This window comes from Carex rostrata, chromosome 16 (genome assembly GCF_964058835.1).
Source record: "Carex rostrata chromosome 16, lpCarRost1.2, whole genome shotgun sequence".
Classification (NCBI taxonomy): Eukaryota; Viridiplantae; Streptophyta; class Magnoliopsida; order Poales; family Cyperaceae; genus Carex; species Carex rostrata.
In genome coordinates, this window is record NC_135933.1 from 6,041,142 (window position 1) to 6,059,339 (window position 18,198).

An 18,198-nucleotide genomic window follows, 5' to 3' on the forward strand; every position below is an offset into this window, starting at 1 on the left:
CATTATCCGACGGATACATATATGGTGTCAGCATTATCCGCTCCATATCCGCTCCATATTCACCCCTAACTATACCGATTTGCTTAGTACCTAGCAAGTCTTTATATTAATAATTTTGTACATGAAATGGTATCATCATACTTCAAACTACCAAATTCTTCATAGTGTTCTTATCCTTGAAGGAGATAACAATAGATCTATTAAGATTGTATGGAAATTTGGTTTCCAACAACTGAATTGAGGACTATTCAACTATTCTGTCCTCATCAGCAGTCCTTAATGTGTGGTACCTATAATTCAATTTGTACATCTTCCATCGTGGTTAGATTATGACAAGGTCTCCTCCTAGAATATCTGTACGGTTGACAAAGCCCATCAAAAAATTTTCAACCATGCAAACTATAGCCAGAGCAAACTTTAGCTTTTAGGAGATGAAGGCTGTTAACAAAATTCGGTTCTGTTTCTGAAAAAAAATTGTACTTCTGTATTAAGGCAGACGAAAACAGTTTTTTTTTTATTATTATAGACGAAAACAGTTAATAATTCACATGTGATATATATCTAATTAAACAATAGTAGTAGAGGTTTATTTTTTAATGGTAAGAAAGATGATTTTTACTTGACCAAGAGAGGCTGGGCTTCATAAAAGTTTGTTCAATATATCAATTTTTCTTTCAAAAATATACAGTCCATGAGTACATCAAGGAGACTCCTAGTTAAATGCAATACATATCAGGTAAAAGATGGAATAATCTTCCTAAAAGAATCGTAATTTCCATTCCATTCCGTTACATCACGCTTTTGTATACTCCCTCCCGTTCACCTCTTGATTAACAAATACGATGTTAGTAATACTCGCAAATATTTCATTACATAACAAACTCCAAAATTCAACATCAGAGATCACATCAGCTTACTTTCACCAAAATTCATGCATAATTAAATTCAAAATATTAAAAACGTGCTTAATATTATATGAAAATGTTACCTCTTGACCTAAATTAACATAATATGACTAATTTAGGCATTAGTTACATCAACTGAAAATTAAATAACAAAAACATTCATCTTTTGAGCAGAAAAAAAGATGTTCATCAATTCTAAATCACTCCGATAAAAAAATACTCAAGAATTAAAGACGTTATGATCTGAACTTCGCAAAATTTAATCCCCATCAACAATTCTATACTTTTCCCTAAAAAAATGTAGAATACATATCAAACAAAGAAAGTATTTTTAATTCTAATAGCAGGAAATTGACAAAAACCTAAACTAACATAAATGTCAGGGTACTGCACAACTATTTGAGATAATTTCTAGCTTTCTTCTCATTTCAAGGAGATTCCTAGTTTATACCACTATGTTGCACCTAGTTACTGTTAAGGTTGATAGTACAACCAAATCAGTTTCACTATTGAGTATTGACCCATGGAGCTATAAATTGAATGCAGAAAAAAGCAAATTTAATTTTGTACCTTGGATTTGTTGGACTTCTTGGTGCTTGGTTTGACTTCTTGTGCAGGCTTCTTTTTGAAAGGAAGGAAGTCAACACCCCCCATGTATGAACGTAACACTTCTGGCACCTCAACACCATCTTCTCTCTGATAATTTTCAATTATGCAGCATATAGTTCTCTCTGTCGCTGTCAAGGTCGAGTTGAGCATGTGCACAAACTGCTTTGCTTGCTCGTCATTCTGTACCATGGCCCGTTTTCTTCAATTAGTCATGTTACAGGCATCAAAGCAACCAACTTTAAAAGTGAGGCCTGTCAAATGTTCTCATATGAAGATAAATATCAAACCGATGGGTATACCAGGTTCTGATTCAATGACCAAACTTTCACCAAAGAGAATTTGTTTTTTTCTTAAAGTTCAAGGCATTAAAATTATAAAAAACAGAAAGAGAGAGGAAAAGAGAGCTTGCCTTCTTCTGGCCAAAGCCAATTCCCAGTTTCCGAGACTGGAAGTCTGTACAGTTTGAGCAGGAGACAAGCTCTCTGTACATCTTTGAAGCTGGAAACCATGCTTCAAGATCATATTTCTTTGCCGCTGCATCATTCAGAGCGCCTGACACGATTGCAACCACTTGGTATGGTAGTTTCAGCTGAAATTAAAAAATAAAAAGCTCAGGGTGGTTACAGTGGGAGAATAATTTATGGGGTCCTTCCTTCACAATTGGATTCAGAAGGAAAAATTGCGTGAATATAACTAGATGAAACTAAAGGGAGCATATCAGTATGATAATTGAACTATGTACTGGTACAGTGCTTACAGTCCAAAAAGCCCCTGGTACCAGATGACAATAAAGGAAACATATCAGTATGGTAATGGAAATCTGTACTGGTACAGTGCTTACAGATTCGTAGAAATCCTCAGAATTCTTCAGCATTTCCTCATGCATCTTCCAGGAATCATTATCATTAGGGCTGGTAATGCAGAATTGCTCCACCTTTTCAAATTGATGCACTCTGAATATTCCTAGTGTGTCTCTACCATGTGACCCCACTTCTTTCCTGAAGCAAGTTGAGTAGCCTGCATACCTATTTTGAGGATCACCAAAAAGCAAACAAATTTCCAGTTTAGAAATCATTATCATTATTTACTACTAATCATTCCTAATGTTAGTGTTTTATTCCTTAATTTCATTACCCAAAACAGAATGCCTAGCTAGCTCATAACGAAGAAAATGTTAGAATGTCAATGAATACTTGTACCCCTTCAAATTCTCCACTACACAATCCTTAACTAAATTGTTGATTCATTTTAATTAAAAATTTACTGACAGATAAGAGGGCAAAAAGGCCAAAAGGAAACCAACACTATAGTATAAGAAAACAATAATATAAAATATCCACTATAAAAAGCATCAAATAGGATTATTACTTAATTGGGAGGTCAGTTGGATAGATACGATCGCCCAAATGATATGCACATAAAGGTTGCTCAGCTGTAGCAATTAAATACTTATCATCACCCTCACCTGTCACCTGTCAAAAGCACACAATTATAACATACTCGACTGGAGTAAAGGAAAAAAATAATATGTGGTGATAGAGAAAAGGAATATTACCTTGTATAGTTCCTCATCAAATTGAGCAAGCTGGGCACACTTTCCCATGACGTCCTTTCTCATGAAAAATGGGGTTTGCGTGGGACTGTAACCCCTGGCCATTAAAAATGAAAGCCCGTAGTTTATAAGAGCCTGATTCAAGAGAACTCCATAGCCCTTCAGGTAATATCCTCTGCCCCCAGCCACATCAGCACCTAAAAGTAACAATATCAACTTGTTCACATACAAATAGATGGCCATCAGGATATTTATATACTGGTAATAAAGATATGCAAACCCTTTTCCAAATTAACAAAATCAAGCAGTTCAACGAGATCAACATGGGTCTTCAAATTATCCTCTGTCCTTCTCTCTCCAACTGTTCTTATCACTGCATTGTTTGCCTACATAGTTCATGCAAGCAGCAAATCTTTTGAAATTCTCTGGAAGTCTCAACTAACAATCAATCCGTACCATTATTCATTTGATCCACACTCCAAATAAAAAATAATTAGTATCATTAAAGAACTGATATAGATAAAGCCCACATAAATCACTTCTTGGTACTGCCCTGAGGGTGGACCCAGGATTTTCATCAGAGGGGAGCAAAAAAATATTGAATCGGGTTTAAATAGATAATCGGATTTAAATCCATTAACTAATTAGATACTTGATAAAAAAAATGCTTTAATACTTTCCAACATTATGACTTGTAATTTATGATTCTCTAACCTATAATTCTAATTACCAATCATAAATTCATAATTCAAGAAATTTATTTCAATTTTAACTCTAAATTTAACTCGAATTACAAATCAAACATCCAGAAGGGGGCAAAATTTTTTCGGGGGGGCAGGGGGGAACAAAGTCGATCGGAACGTCCCGATCGTCTTTGTTCTTCTTTTAGGTGGGCTTTTTGTGCTGCAACCATTTTCAATTTGGATTTTTACTTAGGTTTGTGTATTTTGTCTTTGTTCTCCTTTTTACACAAACAATCTTCAAAAAAGTTCTACCAAATGGGATGGGTATCTATCATACCAACTTGCAAAGGTTGCAATTTCATAACTCTATACTGCCATTAATTTGTACAAAGCAGTAAATATATATACAATCAATTGCTGACAGACCTGAGCTCTTTTTTTTTTGAAGGTCAGTCGGCAGCTTGGTGCAGAGCACCTGAGCTTAGTTACTGGTATAGGCACCGGGATATGTACAGAAGGACAACTTTAGCAATTATATTTGTGCATATATAATTTTACTTTTTTGAGTAGCAAAAAAAAATAAAACCTCGTCGTTGCTGATTGGCACTGAGTCATGGATGAGGTTGCCAATGGTATCAAGCTTGGCATCAAGGGCTGCCTTGGCTGCTTGCACCTCTTCCTCTTTCTCTGCTGTTTGCTTCTTGTTCTCATTGGTGCTGTTTATCACCTCTGTTGCATCCAGCTTCAACTACACAAAGCCCATAAGTAATTACTAGTAAAGTTAATTGTGAGTTATAACCACCAAAAATAGAAAATATAATCTCAATAGACAAATGTGAATATCTAGTAACAATACATCTGCATCTCTCCATTTTAAATTTTAACCATAATTTAAACGTAGAGCACTGATACACACTATTTCAGCTAAAGCACAAGTCATAAACTAATCAAGATGACAAAATATGAGGGAAAAAAATGGCTGATCACATATCAGTGCTGAACAGCTAAAAAATATCAAGTGCCCGGTGGCTACAGTACACTGCTACAGTACAGCAAGCAGCAAAGATTGGAATTGCTAGCTTGATCATACCAGCATAGATAGTATACTGCTAGTGCAATGTTACTACAACAAAAGGAGAGTCCATTTATTTTCTCTTGATCTTTTGGGTCTCCATTCTCCACTATGCATACACTTGAAAATGGCCACCTTGCAAGAAATTGAAAAGGTACATACTATAGGCTATGAAGGGTGTTATACCATTTTGAGCCGGGCAACCTCTTTGTTTATCTTGTTGAAATCCTTCCTCAGGGACTCCAGTTCGAATTGGCCTGAAATTTCAATAGCAGATGATTGATACAAAAAAAGAAGGAGAAGAAACAACAAATATTCACAGAACACCTTGTGAAATGTAAAAAATAGAGTTCCACTGCACTCGAAAAGATTAGGAACAACACATTAACTAAGCCATCATTTGGCATCCGAAATGTTTGCAAGTTCATTATTCAAAAGTAATCTCCCAATTTGGTTTTCTATACTACAAAAGTTGGAGTGTGCTGCCTTGCTTCAAAACAAAATTCTAAATATAAAAATGACCTGAAGCTACAATTGGACATAAGAGGAAAAAAAAAATCATAGCTTCTAGATATCAAGGCCCTCTAGTAATTTATTTCTTTCTGAAACTCCAATCTTCTCCTCCAGCAATGCAAATTCTGGGTTTTAGAGGGCGCCAGCAATGCAAAAAAGGTAAACAAATTTAATTAAAAATTATTTAAAAAACGTACGCTGGCGCCATTCCTTGTCGAGATTGATGATTTCATCTACAATCTCGATGCTAGCATAGCGTCGCCGCTGAGACTCACGCACGATTTCCGGATCAAACCCCTTCTCTGCTCTGAATAAATTAATATCCAACATTTTCTTATAGTTTATCCTGCAGCTTCTCTCTCTGTTCCTCTTGAAAGATGGCTTCTCTTTTTCTCTTAGTTAGCTGTTAAATCCTGTATGGAATGATAAATAGTGGAGTTGATAGAGATTTTGGGAGGAAAAACTGGTAATGTCAAGAAGCGATACCAATGGTCAACTCTGAGGTTTAGGGCTTTATTGGGCTCATAATCTTGTTTGGTAAGCGTCCAACTTGATTTAATTCTTGCAATTGGGTACAGTTTCAAATTCAATCTGGTAATTGTTTGTACCAGCTAAAATCTTGAACCTTAACAACAGTTTGTTTTAAGTATGCCCCTTTGTCAGAGGCAAACAATACTCATGGTGCTAAGTGCGAACTAGAAACTCTGTCTGTTTTGATAATAAAACCATCCCTACAATTAGACAAATGGTTTTACTAACTTGCTCTTTGTTGGATTATTGGATAGGCAACAAGAGGAAGAAAAACAATCTCTTCAGACCATGCCCCTTTTGACTGTTGCTGCCCTTGAGATGACTAGTGGTACCAGTACCAGTGTGCCACTGGTACCAATGCTGCTTGCTAATCAGCAAATTGGCTTGTCCACAAATAACAAATCTGGTTGTGCTTGGTAGTTGTTATTTTGCTTTAATAATCATGGAGTGTTTCCATGTATTTGACTGTTTTCTGGCACATTTGTTAGTGGCTTAGTGCCCTGTTGCATCTTTTGTGTTCTGGCATATATGTTGATGCTTGCTGGTTTTTTACTGTTCTGGCATACTGTTTAGTGCCTTTATGACATTTATTAGCTTTAGGGCCTTGTGTTTTGCCTGGTTAGTGATGATTTTAATAATACAGCTGGAATTTTGATACTGCTCTTTGATGGGACAGTCAAAAGAATTCAGTATCTGATTTATGATGCTGGGTGTGCTCCTGAGACCAATATAAGGCATCATGGGTTTTTTAGGGGTAGGTTTTCAATTTTTTGATTTTCTGGTATCTGTAAGGTTTTTAGGGGTAGTTATGCATTTTCTTTTTCTGTTTACTGGTCTTTGTAAGTCAGTCTTTTATATAAATGGAAGGGCATTTATGCCTATTTTCAAAAGAAAAATCTTGAACCTTACCAGTTGCTAGATGAAAACAAAACCCTTATTAATCATAGGCACCTTTAAGTCAGCTCACTTTATGCAAATTTCAAGCTGAAAATATCGAACGCTATTAGTTTGATAAGGGTTACAATTGGTCATGACCATTAAAGGAAACAATCTTAATCAATTGAACCAATACCTCCAGAGTTGTTATTTTCAAAGTTCAAATAAAAATGCCAATTCTCTCTTACTGATCAGCCCAAGATAATACAGAGCTTACAAAGATAATTTTAGTTTCGTCAAAGTCTCTGAATTTTCATCAACTTGTCTGCGACCGCTGGGTCCTATTACAGATACAAATTTAAAATCCTTTATACTTTCTAAATGAAAAAAATATACAAAAATGTGATTTAAGAGAACACAAACAGATATTTGTACTATCAACTATCTACTTTAGTGAACAAAAGGAGAAAAATTCAAAAGAAAAGGAAACAGAAAATAAAACACACTTACTATTCGTCGGCTGCGAGTGTGGCGGAGGCGGAGTGATTAGGTGGGGTGGGGCAGATCGGTGGCTCTCGGAAACAAAGAGGAAGATCGGTGGTGGGGCGCGGGACTGGTTTTCGGTGGTGGGGATCGTCGCCTCGTCGGAGGACTGTGGAGTGTGGAGGCGAAAAGAGAGGGAGAAAGGTGGAGAGTCAGTAAGGAGGTGCAATATATATATACACGGACGATTCAGATTAGTTCCATCCGGATTAAACTCAATATCCGATGTCTATGGAAATCATTGAGGTATGTTGTGAGATTCGTACCATATTAAAACAACGGTCCAGATTTAAAAATTGTACCTCAGGTATCTGGGGATCCGAATTCTGTGATCTGTGGAGGCGAAAAGAGAAAAGTACAAAGTCCTAGCCACTTCTTAAAAAATAGACCCAACAAGCAGCCTGTGGGCTTTAGCTTGAGCCCAAGCCTGAAAAGTTTTTCAACCATGCAAACTACAGCCACAGTTTAAACTTTAGCTTTTAGCAGATGCTGTTAACAAAAGTTAGCTTTGTATAAAGAATATCATGTATTGGGGTTTCTCATTTCTCGATTTGATACGAAAGAATTTTAAAAAGAACAATGAAAGTGGTTAATTTTCATGTGAATTATGTCTAATTAAACAAGAGTAGTAGTCTAGTAGAGGTTAATTTTTTAATGGTAAAAAATATTATTGTAACTTGATCAAGAGAGAATGGGCTTTATAATTGGGCCTTTGGTCTGTTCAATATATCATTTTTTTTTTCTTTCAAATATACAGTCCATGGTAGTCCTTTTTAGGGGGCTGTTTGAAGGTCCATGATCATGTGGGCTACCCTTACCCTTACTCAGGGATTTAAAAAGAGTTAGACACATCACTGCCTGTTGTATGAGATGCATATCTCTCCTTCTTATTAAAGAGCTTAATGTCTAGATTATACAAGGGTTCTGATTTACTGTTTTTTTTTCGGAATGATACTCAGCCGTTGAATTTCCAGATCACACATAGATGAATTTTTCAAATTATGAGCTTCAACACTTAAGTATGCACTGGTCGCGCCGCATATGATCCCAATGCCGCGCAGCAAATGATCCCAGTGCCCGTAGACCGCGCGCCACACCCGTGGAACGCGCCTCTGAACCACGTACGGCACCTGCGAACTGAGCTTGTGCACCACGCATCCTTTTTCTTTTTTTCTGCTGAAGGCAGAATTTGCCAAAATTCTCACAACTACACTAGAGTTCACATGTGTTATCTTATAAATAAATATAGTATTTAACTATTTTTCACTACAAATTTGATTTAAATTATCTCTCTTTTTTATTAAGAAACTTAATGATTTCTACTACATAATTTGCTTCCGTTGCTGTGCACGGACACGATTACTAGTTTAACTACTTGTAGCTCTCAATAATAAATCTCCTAACCAGTCAAGAACCTTGACTGCTGCTCCGTTTCTTTCGTGAGCCCACACTCTTCCTTTTTTTGGTCCGAAATCTCTCAAGATCCCTTATTGGGATTTTGAGCAGCCTTGAAGGGTGCACTGGGGTCTGGGGGCCTGGAACTTATTAAATGCAATACATATCAAGTAAAAGATGGAATAATGTTCCAAAAAAAAGCAATTGTGTTAATGTGTTTGAATAGATTAATTATGCCAGATGTTTGGAGTTGGAACACATTAATGATGGTCATATGGGTCTTGAGAGATATCGATGGCGCACGTGAGCTGCGCGATTAAATGCGAAATCTTGATTATTAAATCTCTCTCCGAGACTTTACTGAAGGTTTCAATTTAATTAAATGGCCTAGGTGTATCTCATGACTCATGTGATCGCTTGCGAGTCAGTATTGCATCATATTATAAAATAAGCAAAATGCACGAGCCAGATAAAAGGTGCTTGATGAAATACTTAACTCGGGAATAAAAGCCAAATCGGATAACAAACACTGCATTCATTATTGAAACATCAATATCACTAAATAATTATATTGAGCGATTTGAATCAACGGTTTAGACTTTGAAAATAAAAATATGAAATATGAAACATAATGATGTATAAAAGAAATAAGATATTGGAATCCTCTCCTCAAGATGTTTACAGTTATTGTCATTACTTTAAATCATTTATATAATTCACACGAGTAACTAGAGAGAATATTAATTTATTGTACTTATACGTTATTATTTTTTATTTTTCTTAAAATTTTATTATGTATTAATTATCACATTATATTTTTATTTTTCTAAATTTTATTATATGTTAATTATCATATTATAGAATTGATAAAAAAAACTATTAATAAATATTTATCACAAAATTAATATTGAAAACAAGTTTTTTTTTTAAAAGGCATACATTTTTCATGAATATCTTTCTCAAATTATATATATATTGTAAATATTTATTTTTTTATTATCAATGAAATTGTCACGTGAGTCCGCTCACTGACCTTAAAAAAAAACAAATTATATTTTTTTCACATTTATTCTCACGATTAACTGAACATTAATTTCAGTACATTTCCATAATCATTATCGTAAATACCCATGGACATGAGGTTCTCATATGTCAATGTGTAGATTTTGGTATTCCACACAATCATATGGCAAGCAAACATGCCCTAAAGAATTGTCTTGTTTGTGTGGTGCTATATGTAAAGACACTTGTGTGAGGAAATGTTTTAAAATTAAATTTAAGACTTCCCCACTAATTATAATTATAATATGTATACTGTATAGAGATTTTAAAAGTTGTTTTTACAAATATTAAGATCTCTGAAGAATAACATTAAAAAATTACTTATTTCTTTTGAAAAAAAAACAGAGAAAAATTACTTCTTTTATCAATAGGAAGACTTATGTTATGTAATGTTTAAAAATATAATTGTTGGATGTTATAATTATGAAGAATTACAGGAAGAACATGCTTCTTTTACTAATTAAAAAGACGTTTTATTAATACTAAGATTTTTAGTATGATATTAAAGCTGTTGGAAAAAATCATGAAACAACTTATTTTTTCACCAGTATAGATACTCAAACTGATTAGTATTAAAGACTTGAATTGTTTGGTCTTACAAATTTATCTGACATGTACTAAGACTTGTTTTAATATGTCTAAATATTTGGTTCCAGAATACGAAAGTAGTCCAATTCTGAATACTAAATTTACTTACTTTTACAGCTATTAAGGCTTCTAATTGAGAAATGTACAATCCGGTTCGATTTTTGTAGCTAATTTGTCAAATATAAAGACCTGATTTGATTTACATTAAGACTCGTTTCAATAATCCTAAAGAGTTGGAATTTAAAATGCGAACTCTATTTATTAAGATATTGAGGTCGATAGATTATTATTACCTTTATTCAATCTTTGGCCCTTTGCTGCCTAGATTGTTATCCGTGTCAAATATTTCTGATGGGATTCGGAACAATCCAACGCCAAATTGTTTGTTTCACCAAACACTCTACACAAAAGAAAAAACAATTCTCACCCGGGCAACCTGAGTCCGGATCCTACGTGGTAACTCAAATTTTGTGTTTGGATTGGGACCGTCCGATTGAACGTGAGTCAATTTGGTCCGAAATGAAAGGTACAGAGCTCTTTAATATCGAGCCAAAGTACATCGGACGGTCCGGATCTAAACTCAAAATTTGAGTTAGGTATGTATTCCGTGCAACCTTGGACCGACAGAAACCTCTTCAGCAAGGAACAAAACTCTTACATTAAAAGATAATCAGAGATTCCGCTAGTCAAGCCTGGCCACTGTACCAGATCGCCGTGTCAAGCCTGGCCACTGGTACAGACCCTGGTACCGACTTTGACACTGACAAAGGAGATAACTTTCTCTTCTCAATGCGATACTTTGTTGTGGAATTTTGAAATTTCAGGACAGTACTCGGCCAGGTCAGCATATCCGGTTTTGAGCGGTACTGTTAAAACCAAATGATAATTCTTTTATGCATGGAAATGTCCAGTACCCCTACGGTTAAAGTTTTCACTTTTTTTTTTATGTTGCATAATAAAATCATGTCAAAGGTGGTACTGAGTAGGAGGAAGTTTTTTTACAAACCATAATTAATTAAATGAAATTTAGCAAAAGTTGTATGATTATTTTTTTTTCAAAAATTATAAAGACCGAATTGGGGATTCGGTCTCCCCATTTGCTTTTTCGTGGGACCGAAATCCCAATTCGATCTCCCTGTTTTTTTACCTTTTTCATGGATGCGGCCACAGAAGATCCGAATAATCCCAGACCGAATTAGGGATTCGGTCTCCAGATTTTTTTTTTTTTTAATACCCTTTTTCTCCCTCCAAAAAAATATTAACATACAAATCTAATTAAATATTAACATGCATGACATGCAAACCCAATTAAATATTAACATTCATTCTATTACTTTACATTATTCTACAATTACACTACAAAAAATCTATATTACACTAAAAAAATTAAATCATTCAACAATTGATTTATACTACATGCTAAAAGCTAAATTACTCTACATGCAAACTAAAAAATTATACAAATAATAATTACACTACATAAACTTAAATTCCACTAGAAAATTAAATCATTCAACAATTAATTTATACTACATGCAAAAAGCTAAATTACTCTGTATGCAAACTAAAAAATTCTACAATTAATAATTACACTACAAAAACCTAAATTATACTAAACAAAATAACGATCGTTGTACGTCTACCGTTAAATGAAAACTTAAATTGAATTTTTGAGGCACTAAACGATATTTTTTTAAAATTATGATGCTTCAGATGCCCAGGGGTAACCCCCGAGGCAATATTTGGATCTGTCTCATCCCTCCCCCCCTTTCCGAAAAGTGGTCATACGCACAAATTCGACTTTCCTAGCCAAAATTATGGTTGTTTAAATTTATTTTAAAAACTGGACTTTGAAAATTCATAACTAATTGTAAAAAAATCCAAATAAATTAAAATTTGTGTCAATTATGTGTATTTTTGAATGCTATACATTAAGTTGGATATTAATAAAAATGTCGGTAAATTACTCTGCATGTAAACTGAAAAATTATATATTTATTAATTACACTACAAAAATCCAAATTACACTAAACAAAAAAAATTATTAATTATGGTTTATTAATAAAAAAAAATTAAAAAACATGAAAACCAAATGGCCAATTCGGTCTAGGAAAAAAACCCTTCTTACACCATTGCCACACAGAAAATTATGGAAAACTGAAAAAACCTTGGAGACCGAATGACCAATTTGGTATGGGGGAAAAGTAAATGTGGAGACTGAAATGTCCATTCGATCTTTATGATTTTTCAAAAAAAAAAATAATAATCATACTGGTTTGCTAAATTTGATTTAACTAATTATGATTTATAAAAAAAATTCGAGTACCAGAGGAATCCAAGTCAATATGCGTTGTGTTCTTTGGTCATCGTGTCAGAGGGAAACAACCAGATATCTCCTGTAGAGATGTCCTCATGCAATCACAGTATAGGGAAGAGTCTAGTTACTACTAAAATAACCAATCCTGACTTAGGAAAACTCAATTCAACAGACCTGGACAAGATCTTGGAATACTGTTAAACGAAGAAGAGGTATGAAGGGCAAAACCTGGGCAGAAAGTTTTATGTTCACCGTTTGGCACACCTGGAAACAAAGGAACGGAGTGGTCTTTGGTGAACAGATAACCAGTCTGGCCATAATTGCTGAACGATGTGTGCATGAGTTCATCCCCGGCCCTGATCCAGGGTAGCCAGGGAAATGGTCCCGAACTCCAAAATTCAACATGTGTTGGTCCCAAAGGCACTTAAAGGAAGGTGAATAAGGCATTTTTATAATTTTTATTTTAAGTTAAATTATCTAGCGTGTCTATAAGTTATTATTGACGAAAACTATAATAACTTGAATCTAAACTAATTAAATGATAAAATAAATAGTAGAGTTTAGAGATACTTGATACGAGATTTGTTTATGAAGTTCGATACTAACGCCTACATCTCCGGGGCCTGCGACCTTCGAGATAGCATGCATTTATTTATCCAATGAGAAAGGAGTACAGGGTGGAACCGGTGAGCCCTTACAATCTTCTGAGAAGTCACACGGCCCGAGCACACAAATGGCTCAAGGAACACTAAAGGCTAAAGATAACAAGGCGAGCAACAAGGGATCAAAGGGTAAACAACAAAGGCTCAAAGTGTGAGTAACAAAGGCTCAAGGAGTAAGTGTAAATGGTTGATCTCGTAGGATCACTCTAAGAGTTTGTGACTTTGTGTATTGGTTGAATAAACTCGAGATTGAATAAAATATTAAAGTTCAAGTGCACAAGCTACAACGGTTTTTTCTAGATCTGAGAAATTCGTGTATTGTAGTTAATCGCGGCCAGAGTGATAATCCAAACCCCTAAATTACTTCTATTTTATAGAGAGCTGATTAGAATGAAGTAATTGGTCCGGACCATTATAACGGTCAGCCGACTTACGACAGGTTTGGATGCCATTAACCCTAACGGTCCCATCACGGTCCATGGACCAGCATAACGGTCCCATCGCGGTCGAGCTCTGGAATTTTGGGGGTGCCAACTGTGATTTACCATTACAGAGTTATTTTATCTGTTGTGCCACGGATTAAATGACTGTTGTATTGGTCACTGGACCATTACAACGGTAGGCATTACTTAGTCAATCTCAAGTTTATTTTACCAATTTTACAGATATTGATTCCTAATCTTGAGGTGATGCTTCTGCTGTCCAATGCCCAATGCTTCATAGCTACATCCTTGATAAGTATTGAATTTGTTCATTCATCCTTAATGCATATATCATAAGAGGGAAGAATGAAATTAAGCAAGCCAGCTCTTTTCACAAGTCACGATCTCGTTCTGCAACAATGAGTGTGAGGCGGAGACGGAAGCGGTGTTTGGTTAAGGCAAGGCCGACGCATCGCTGCAGCCTCTAGATTGGACTGTCGGCAGCTTAGCGCTATGTCTGGTTCATTGCCTTGGTTCTATCCTTCTATTACTTTTATTTTTATTTTTAATTTAAAATGATGTTTCCTAAAAAACATACATCAGCCATCAAGTAGCAAAAAAAGAATCTAGAAAAAAGAGAGAAGAAAAACTAAAATCTCAAAAATGTTATATTCAAAAGCTTTGAAAGAAAATTAAACCACAAAATGAGTTTTTGAAAAACCAAATTGAAAGTGAGGTGTACAAAGAAACAAGAAATGTATCTGAAAACTAAAATGAGATAAATTAAGATGAGGTAAATCAAGAAATAACAAATATGTCTGAAAGTAAAAATGAAATAAATGAAAAAATAACAAATGTGCTTGAAAATTAGACTAGTGAAAATAACGAAGAAATTAATCATGTATCTGAGTACTTAGATTCTTCGTTATTTATAAATATATATGATCCTAGAGTGTAGGATGATTTAAATTCAAAACTGAAAAATTTGCTTGTTTAAAATAATCATATTAGAGATTCTAACATTAATTATCCTAAAGATAAATATAATAGAGAGTTCTCCACATATTTGATCAAAAATTGTACATAAAAAGTCCGAATTTTTCTCATGCCCCGGACTTTAAAATCTTCAGAACAGGTGATAGTTTAGACTGGGAGAAATACTGCTAATCCGGCGCTGATACAAGCTTAGCATCATCTTTTCATTTTAGCTGTTGTTTGTTTTTAGTTTGGTCGTTTCCATTCTTTACGGTTAGAGTCATGCGGTGATACTCTATTAATTGTTGTACAAACACTTTAATTTAATTAATCAATTACCCTTGAGAGTCGCTCTCAAGTTATCAAAAAAAAAAGAAAAAAGGAGAAAGATTCCGCCTGCTCGTCACTGTTTGCTTTTGTTGAAAAACTATCTAGACCAGGTCTAATTAGTTTCTAATGAGTATGGCTCATTTTGGTCTATATAACACCAACTCCGAAATATATCAAATTGAGTTCAAATGATAAATTCAAATCATTCAAACCGATTTACTTTATGAGTGATACGTTTACATACAATCTTTTTATATTTTCAAATTATTTTAGTATCAAATCAAGCGGCAAAAAAATTGAAAAATAAATGTATTAAAATTAACTTAAAAACTCACACATTTGATCGCTTAACTTGATATCAAATAAACTTAAAAACTTATAAATTTTACATGTAAATGTACAACTAATGAAGTAGATCGGTTTGAACGGTTTGAATTCATCATTTGAACTCGATTTGATAGATTTTAGAGTTGATGTTATATAAACTGAAATGACACTGATGTTACATTAGCCATACTCATTTCTAATTTCTAACGACTTTTAAATGTGTGGGTCCGTGTGGCTGTGATCTGCGTGCAGCGTGCTACGGCGGGGTCTATATGTGTAGTTTAACATCTTTCTTTACCTCAAAAAAAAAAAGATCGAATCGTCTGCTTCCTAAGTCATTGTTAATGGGTCCTATTTTAAAAAGTAACAGTGATCTGCGTGCAGCGTGCTACGGCGGGGGTCTATGTGTAGTTTAACATCTTTCTCCTTTCACACTTCCTTCAGAAGATAAGAAATCACATCAACCGTTCAGAATCTATCCAACGGTCATGGATCTCCTAACAGCGTGGTGTTCAGACGAGCAGCCCACCGTTTTCGTGGAATTTAGTCCAGTAGAATCCAAAGCTTGGACCCGCACCGACCTTCTCCTCTTTCCACGTGGCAGCGTCTCGTTGGATCTTCGATTGCTTTGGCGCGTCCTTCACTGTTGTTATGTTTGTCAAATTACCAAAATGTAGAGTACATATTTCCTCTCTCCGTTTCCGGACATGCTCAGTCGCACACCAGTAACCGTACCAACGGCCGAAACATGCAACGGTTGTTGAAATTGAAATTGAGAGTTGCAATAATTGCCGAAATTTTCATTAATATCCAATATTAAATAAAAACTAATACAAATACTCACGATTTTTCAGAAATTTAAAAAATATCTAAGCCATCGAGTTCAAAACTCGGCAGTCGAATAACATAATTTTCTTTCATTTCTTAGATTTCGGCCAGAAACCATGTTTTGAATTTACAGTTTTTTATTTAATTATAAAATTTTATGGATTTTTTATTTTTATATTTCTTTGAAAATAGATAAATACTATATAATTTAATTTACTAGAAAGACTACAACAAATAACTCTGGTCAACATTTTTCAATCAAGAATTTTTGCAGTTGTAAAAAAAATTAAAATATTTCTTTGTGTGTTACTGAAAAAATAAAAATATTTTGAATCTGAATTATTAATTCCGGTTCAAAAGTCATTTCTGGGTAAATAAAGAAATTATTGTGGTTCTAGTACTTTCAAAATTCTAAGTTATTTCATCTATTTTCTTAGAAGTGATTTTAGGAAAATATTAAAATATTAAAAATATAAAATAGCTTTTAAGAAAATAGATGGAGTACTTTAGAATTTGAATGTCCCAGAAGTGACTTTTGAGCCAATATAAATAACTCAGATTCAAAACATTTCTATTTTTTTCCTGTAACACACAAAAATATTTTAATTTTTCTTACAGCTACAAAAAATCTTGACTGAAAAATATTGACTCGTTGTGATATTTCTACTAAATTAAATTAGGTAGTATTTCATCTATTTAAAAATAAAATAAAAATATTTATAATATTTAAATACAAAATTAAAAACATAATTTTTTAAATTAAATAAAAAACCATAAATCCAAAACATGTTGGAAAATAAACTCGGTGAGTTTCTCAGTGGCTCATAAAAGAATTCAATCATCGAGAATCTCGGTAGCCTGGATATTTTTATAATTCTTCTAAAATTATGGGTATTTCTATTAATTTTATTTTAATGTTAGATATTAGAAAAATGACGATAATAATAGAAACATATAAATTTTTTTCGAAATTATACAATTTTTGAAGTGTGAATTTTGGGGTGAAAGCAGAATGGATAATATCTAATTCTATATGTATTCAGAAAATTAGATATGAATACCTTCTATCTGAATAGCTGTAAAGAGAAATACATATATAATTTTACATTTCAGTTTAATATATATTATGAAAAAAATATATGTTAGTTATCATTATAATTAGATGAATATTATAAATTTTGATATTTTTTAATAAATATCTGATCCTATATGTATCCGATATGTATTCGTATTCGAAAAATAAAAATAGATATAAATATGATTTTATCATTATTAGCTCCAAATCCGATCCGTGGTATTCAAGCTAAAAAAATATCACGAACTTTGATAATTTTTTTAATAAATATTTGATACGATCAGTATTTGTATCTGAAAAATAAAAATGGATATAAATACCGTTTTCAAGATGCTTGCCTTTTTTCCTTTCACGATCTTTTTTATCTATAGCATAAAAGAATAACAATATTTCATGCATATCATTATTTTTGAAATTTTTCATTTTATACTACAAATTATCATTTTTAGAAAAATCAACTCTCTCATAACAATATATTTCAACCATGAAATATTCAGCAGCTATGGTGTAAAACGAAATCATCCGATCCGATGTTGATAAATCTATAAATTTGAAGAAAGGGGAGGTGACACAATTGGTTAGGAAGAAGTCTTAGAGTTGTTGTATCCAAAGGTCGAGATTTCGATTCTTTCTCACGACTTCGTAGCTTTTGCGAATGTTTCAAAAAAAGAAAAAAAAAGATAAATCTATAAATTTTTTAAATTTAACGAAATTAAAAAATCAGTTTCCTTGAAAAAAAGAAAAGAAACAGATTCCTTTCTCTTGATGACAATTGACAAGTGGCCGGGTTGAAATTTGCGGAAAAGCAACGGGCATCTGCACAATTTATACAACTGGAGAAAAATCAAGTGAGCAAATAGTACGACCGAGGGCAAAGTTGTCTATTTTGTGGCATATCTTGTAATTCTGTTCCATTCGTAGCCCACTTTCTCA

The 18,198-nt window shown here is 33.7% G+C and overlaps 1 protein-coding gene across 8 annotated transcripts; it reads right to left on the reverse strand.

Annotated features, from left to right (window-relative positions):
- Positions 1 to 953: 953 nt before the first annotated feature.
- Positions 954 to 7,405, reverse strand: LOC144567811 (serine--tRNA ligase-like). 8 transcript variants are annotated; one of them, XM_078317995.1, is made up of 13 exons: positions 7,252 to 7,403; positions 7,019 to 7,082; positions 6,775 to 6,849; positions 5,532 to 5,747; positions 5,008 to 5,078; positions 4,336 to 4,497; positions 3,347 to 3,452; positions 3,070 to 3,263; positions 2,883 to 2,986; positions 2,356 to 2,539; positions 1,924 to 2,103; positions 1,476 to 1,694; positions 954 to 1,195 (listed from the first exon to the last, which is right to left on the reverse strand). In XM_078317995.1, exons 4-13 carry the CDS (start codon positions 5,662 to 5,664, stop codon positions 1,184 to 1,186), a joined length of 1,365 nt encoding a protein of 454 aa, XP_078174121.1. In that variant the 5' UTR covers positions 5,665 to 5,747; positions 6,775 to 6,849; positions 7,019 to 7,082; positions 7,252 to 7,403; the 3' UTR covers positions 954 to 1,183. The 8 variants fall into 8 exon arrangements, with proteins under 8 accessions (XP_078174121.1, XP_078174120.1, XP_078174122.1 ...); XM_078317994.1 differs by having other exon boundaries at positions 6,938 to 7,082; XM_078317996.1 differs by lacking the exon at positions 6,775 to 6,849.
- Between the last annotated feature and the right edge of the window lie 10,793 nt (positions 7,406 to 18,198).

Coding starts and splice junctions, on each gene's coding strand:
- LOC144567811 (XM_078317996.1), bottom strand. CDS start 5,664: ATGTTGGATATTAATTTATTCAGAGCAGAGAAGGGGTTTGATCCGGAA. Junction 3,264..3,346: donor TTTTGTTAATTTGGAAAAGG/GTTTGCATATCT, acceptor TGTTACTTTTAG/GTGCTGATGTGGCTGGGGGC. Junction 2,987..3,069: donor TTGATGAGGAACTATACAAG/GTAATATTCCTT, acceptor TGCTTTTGACAG/GTGACAGGTGAGGGTGATGA.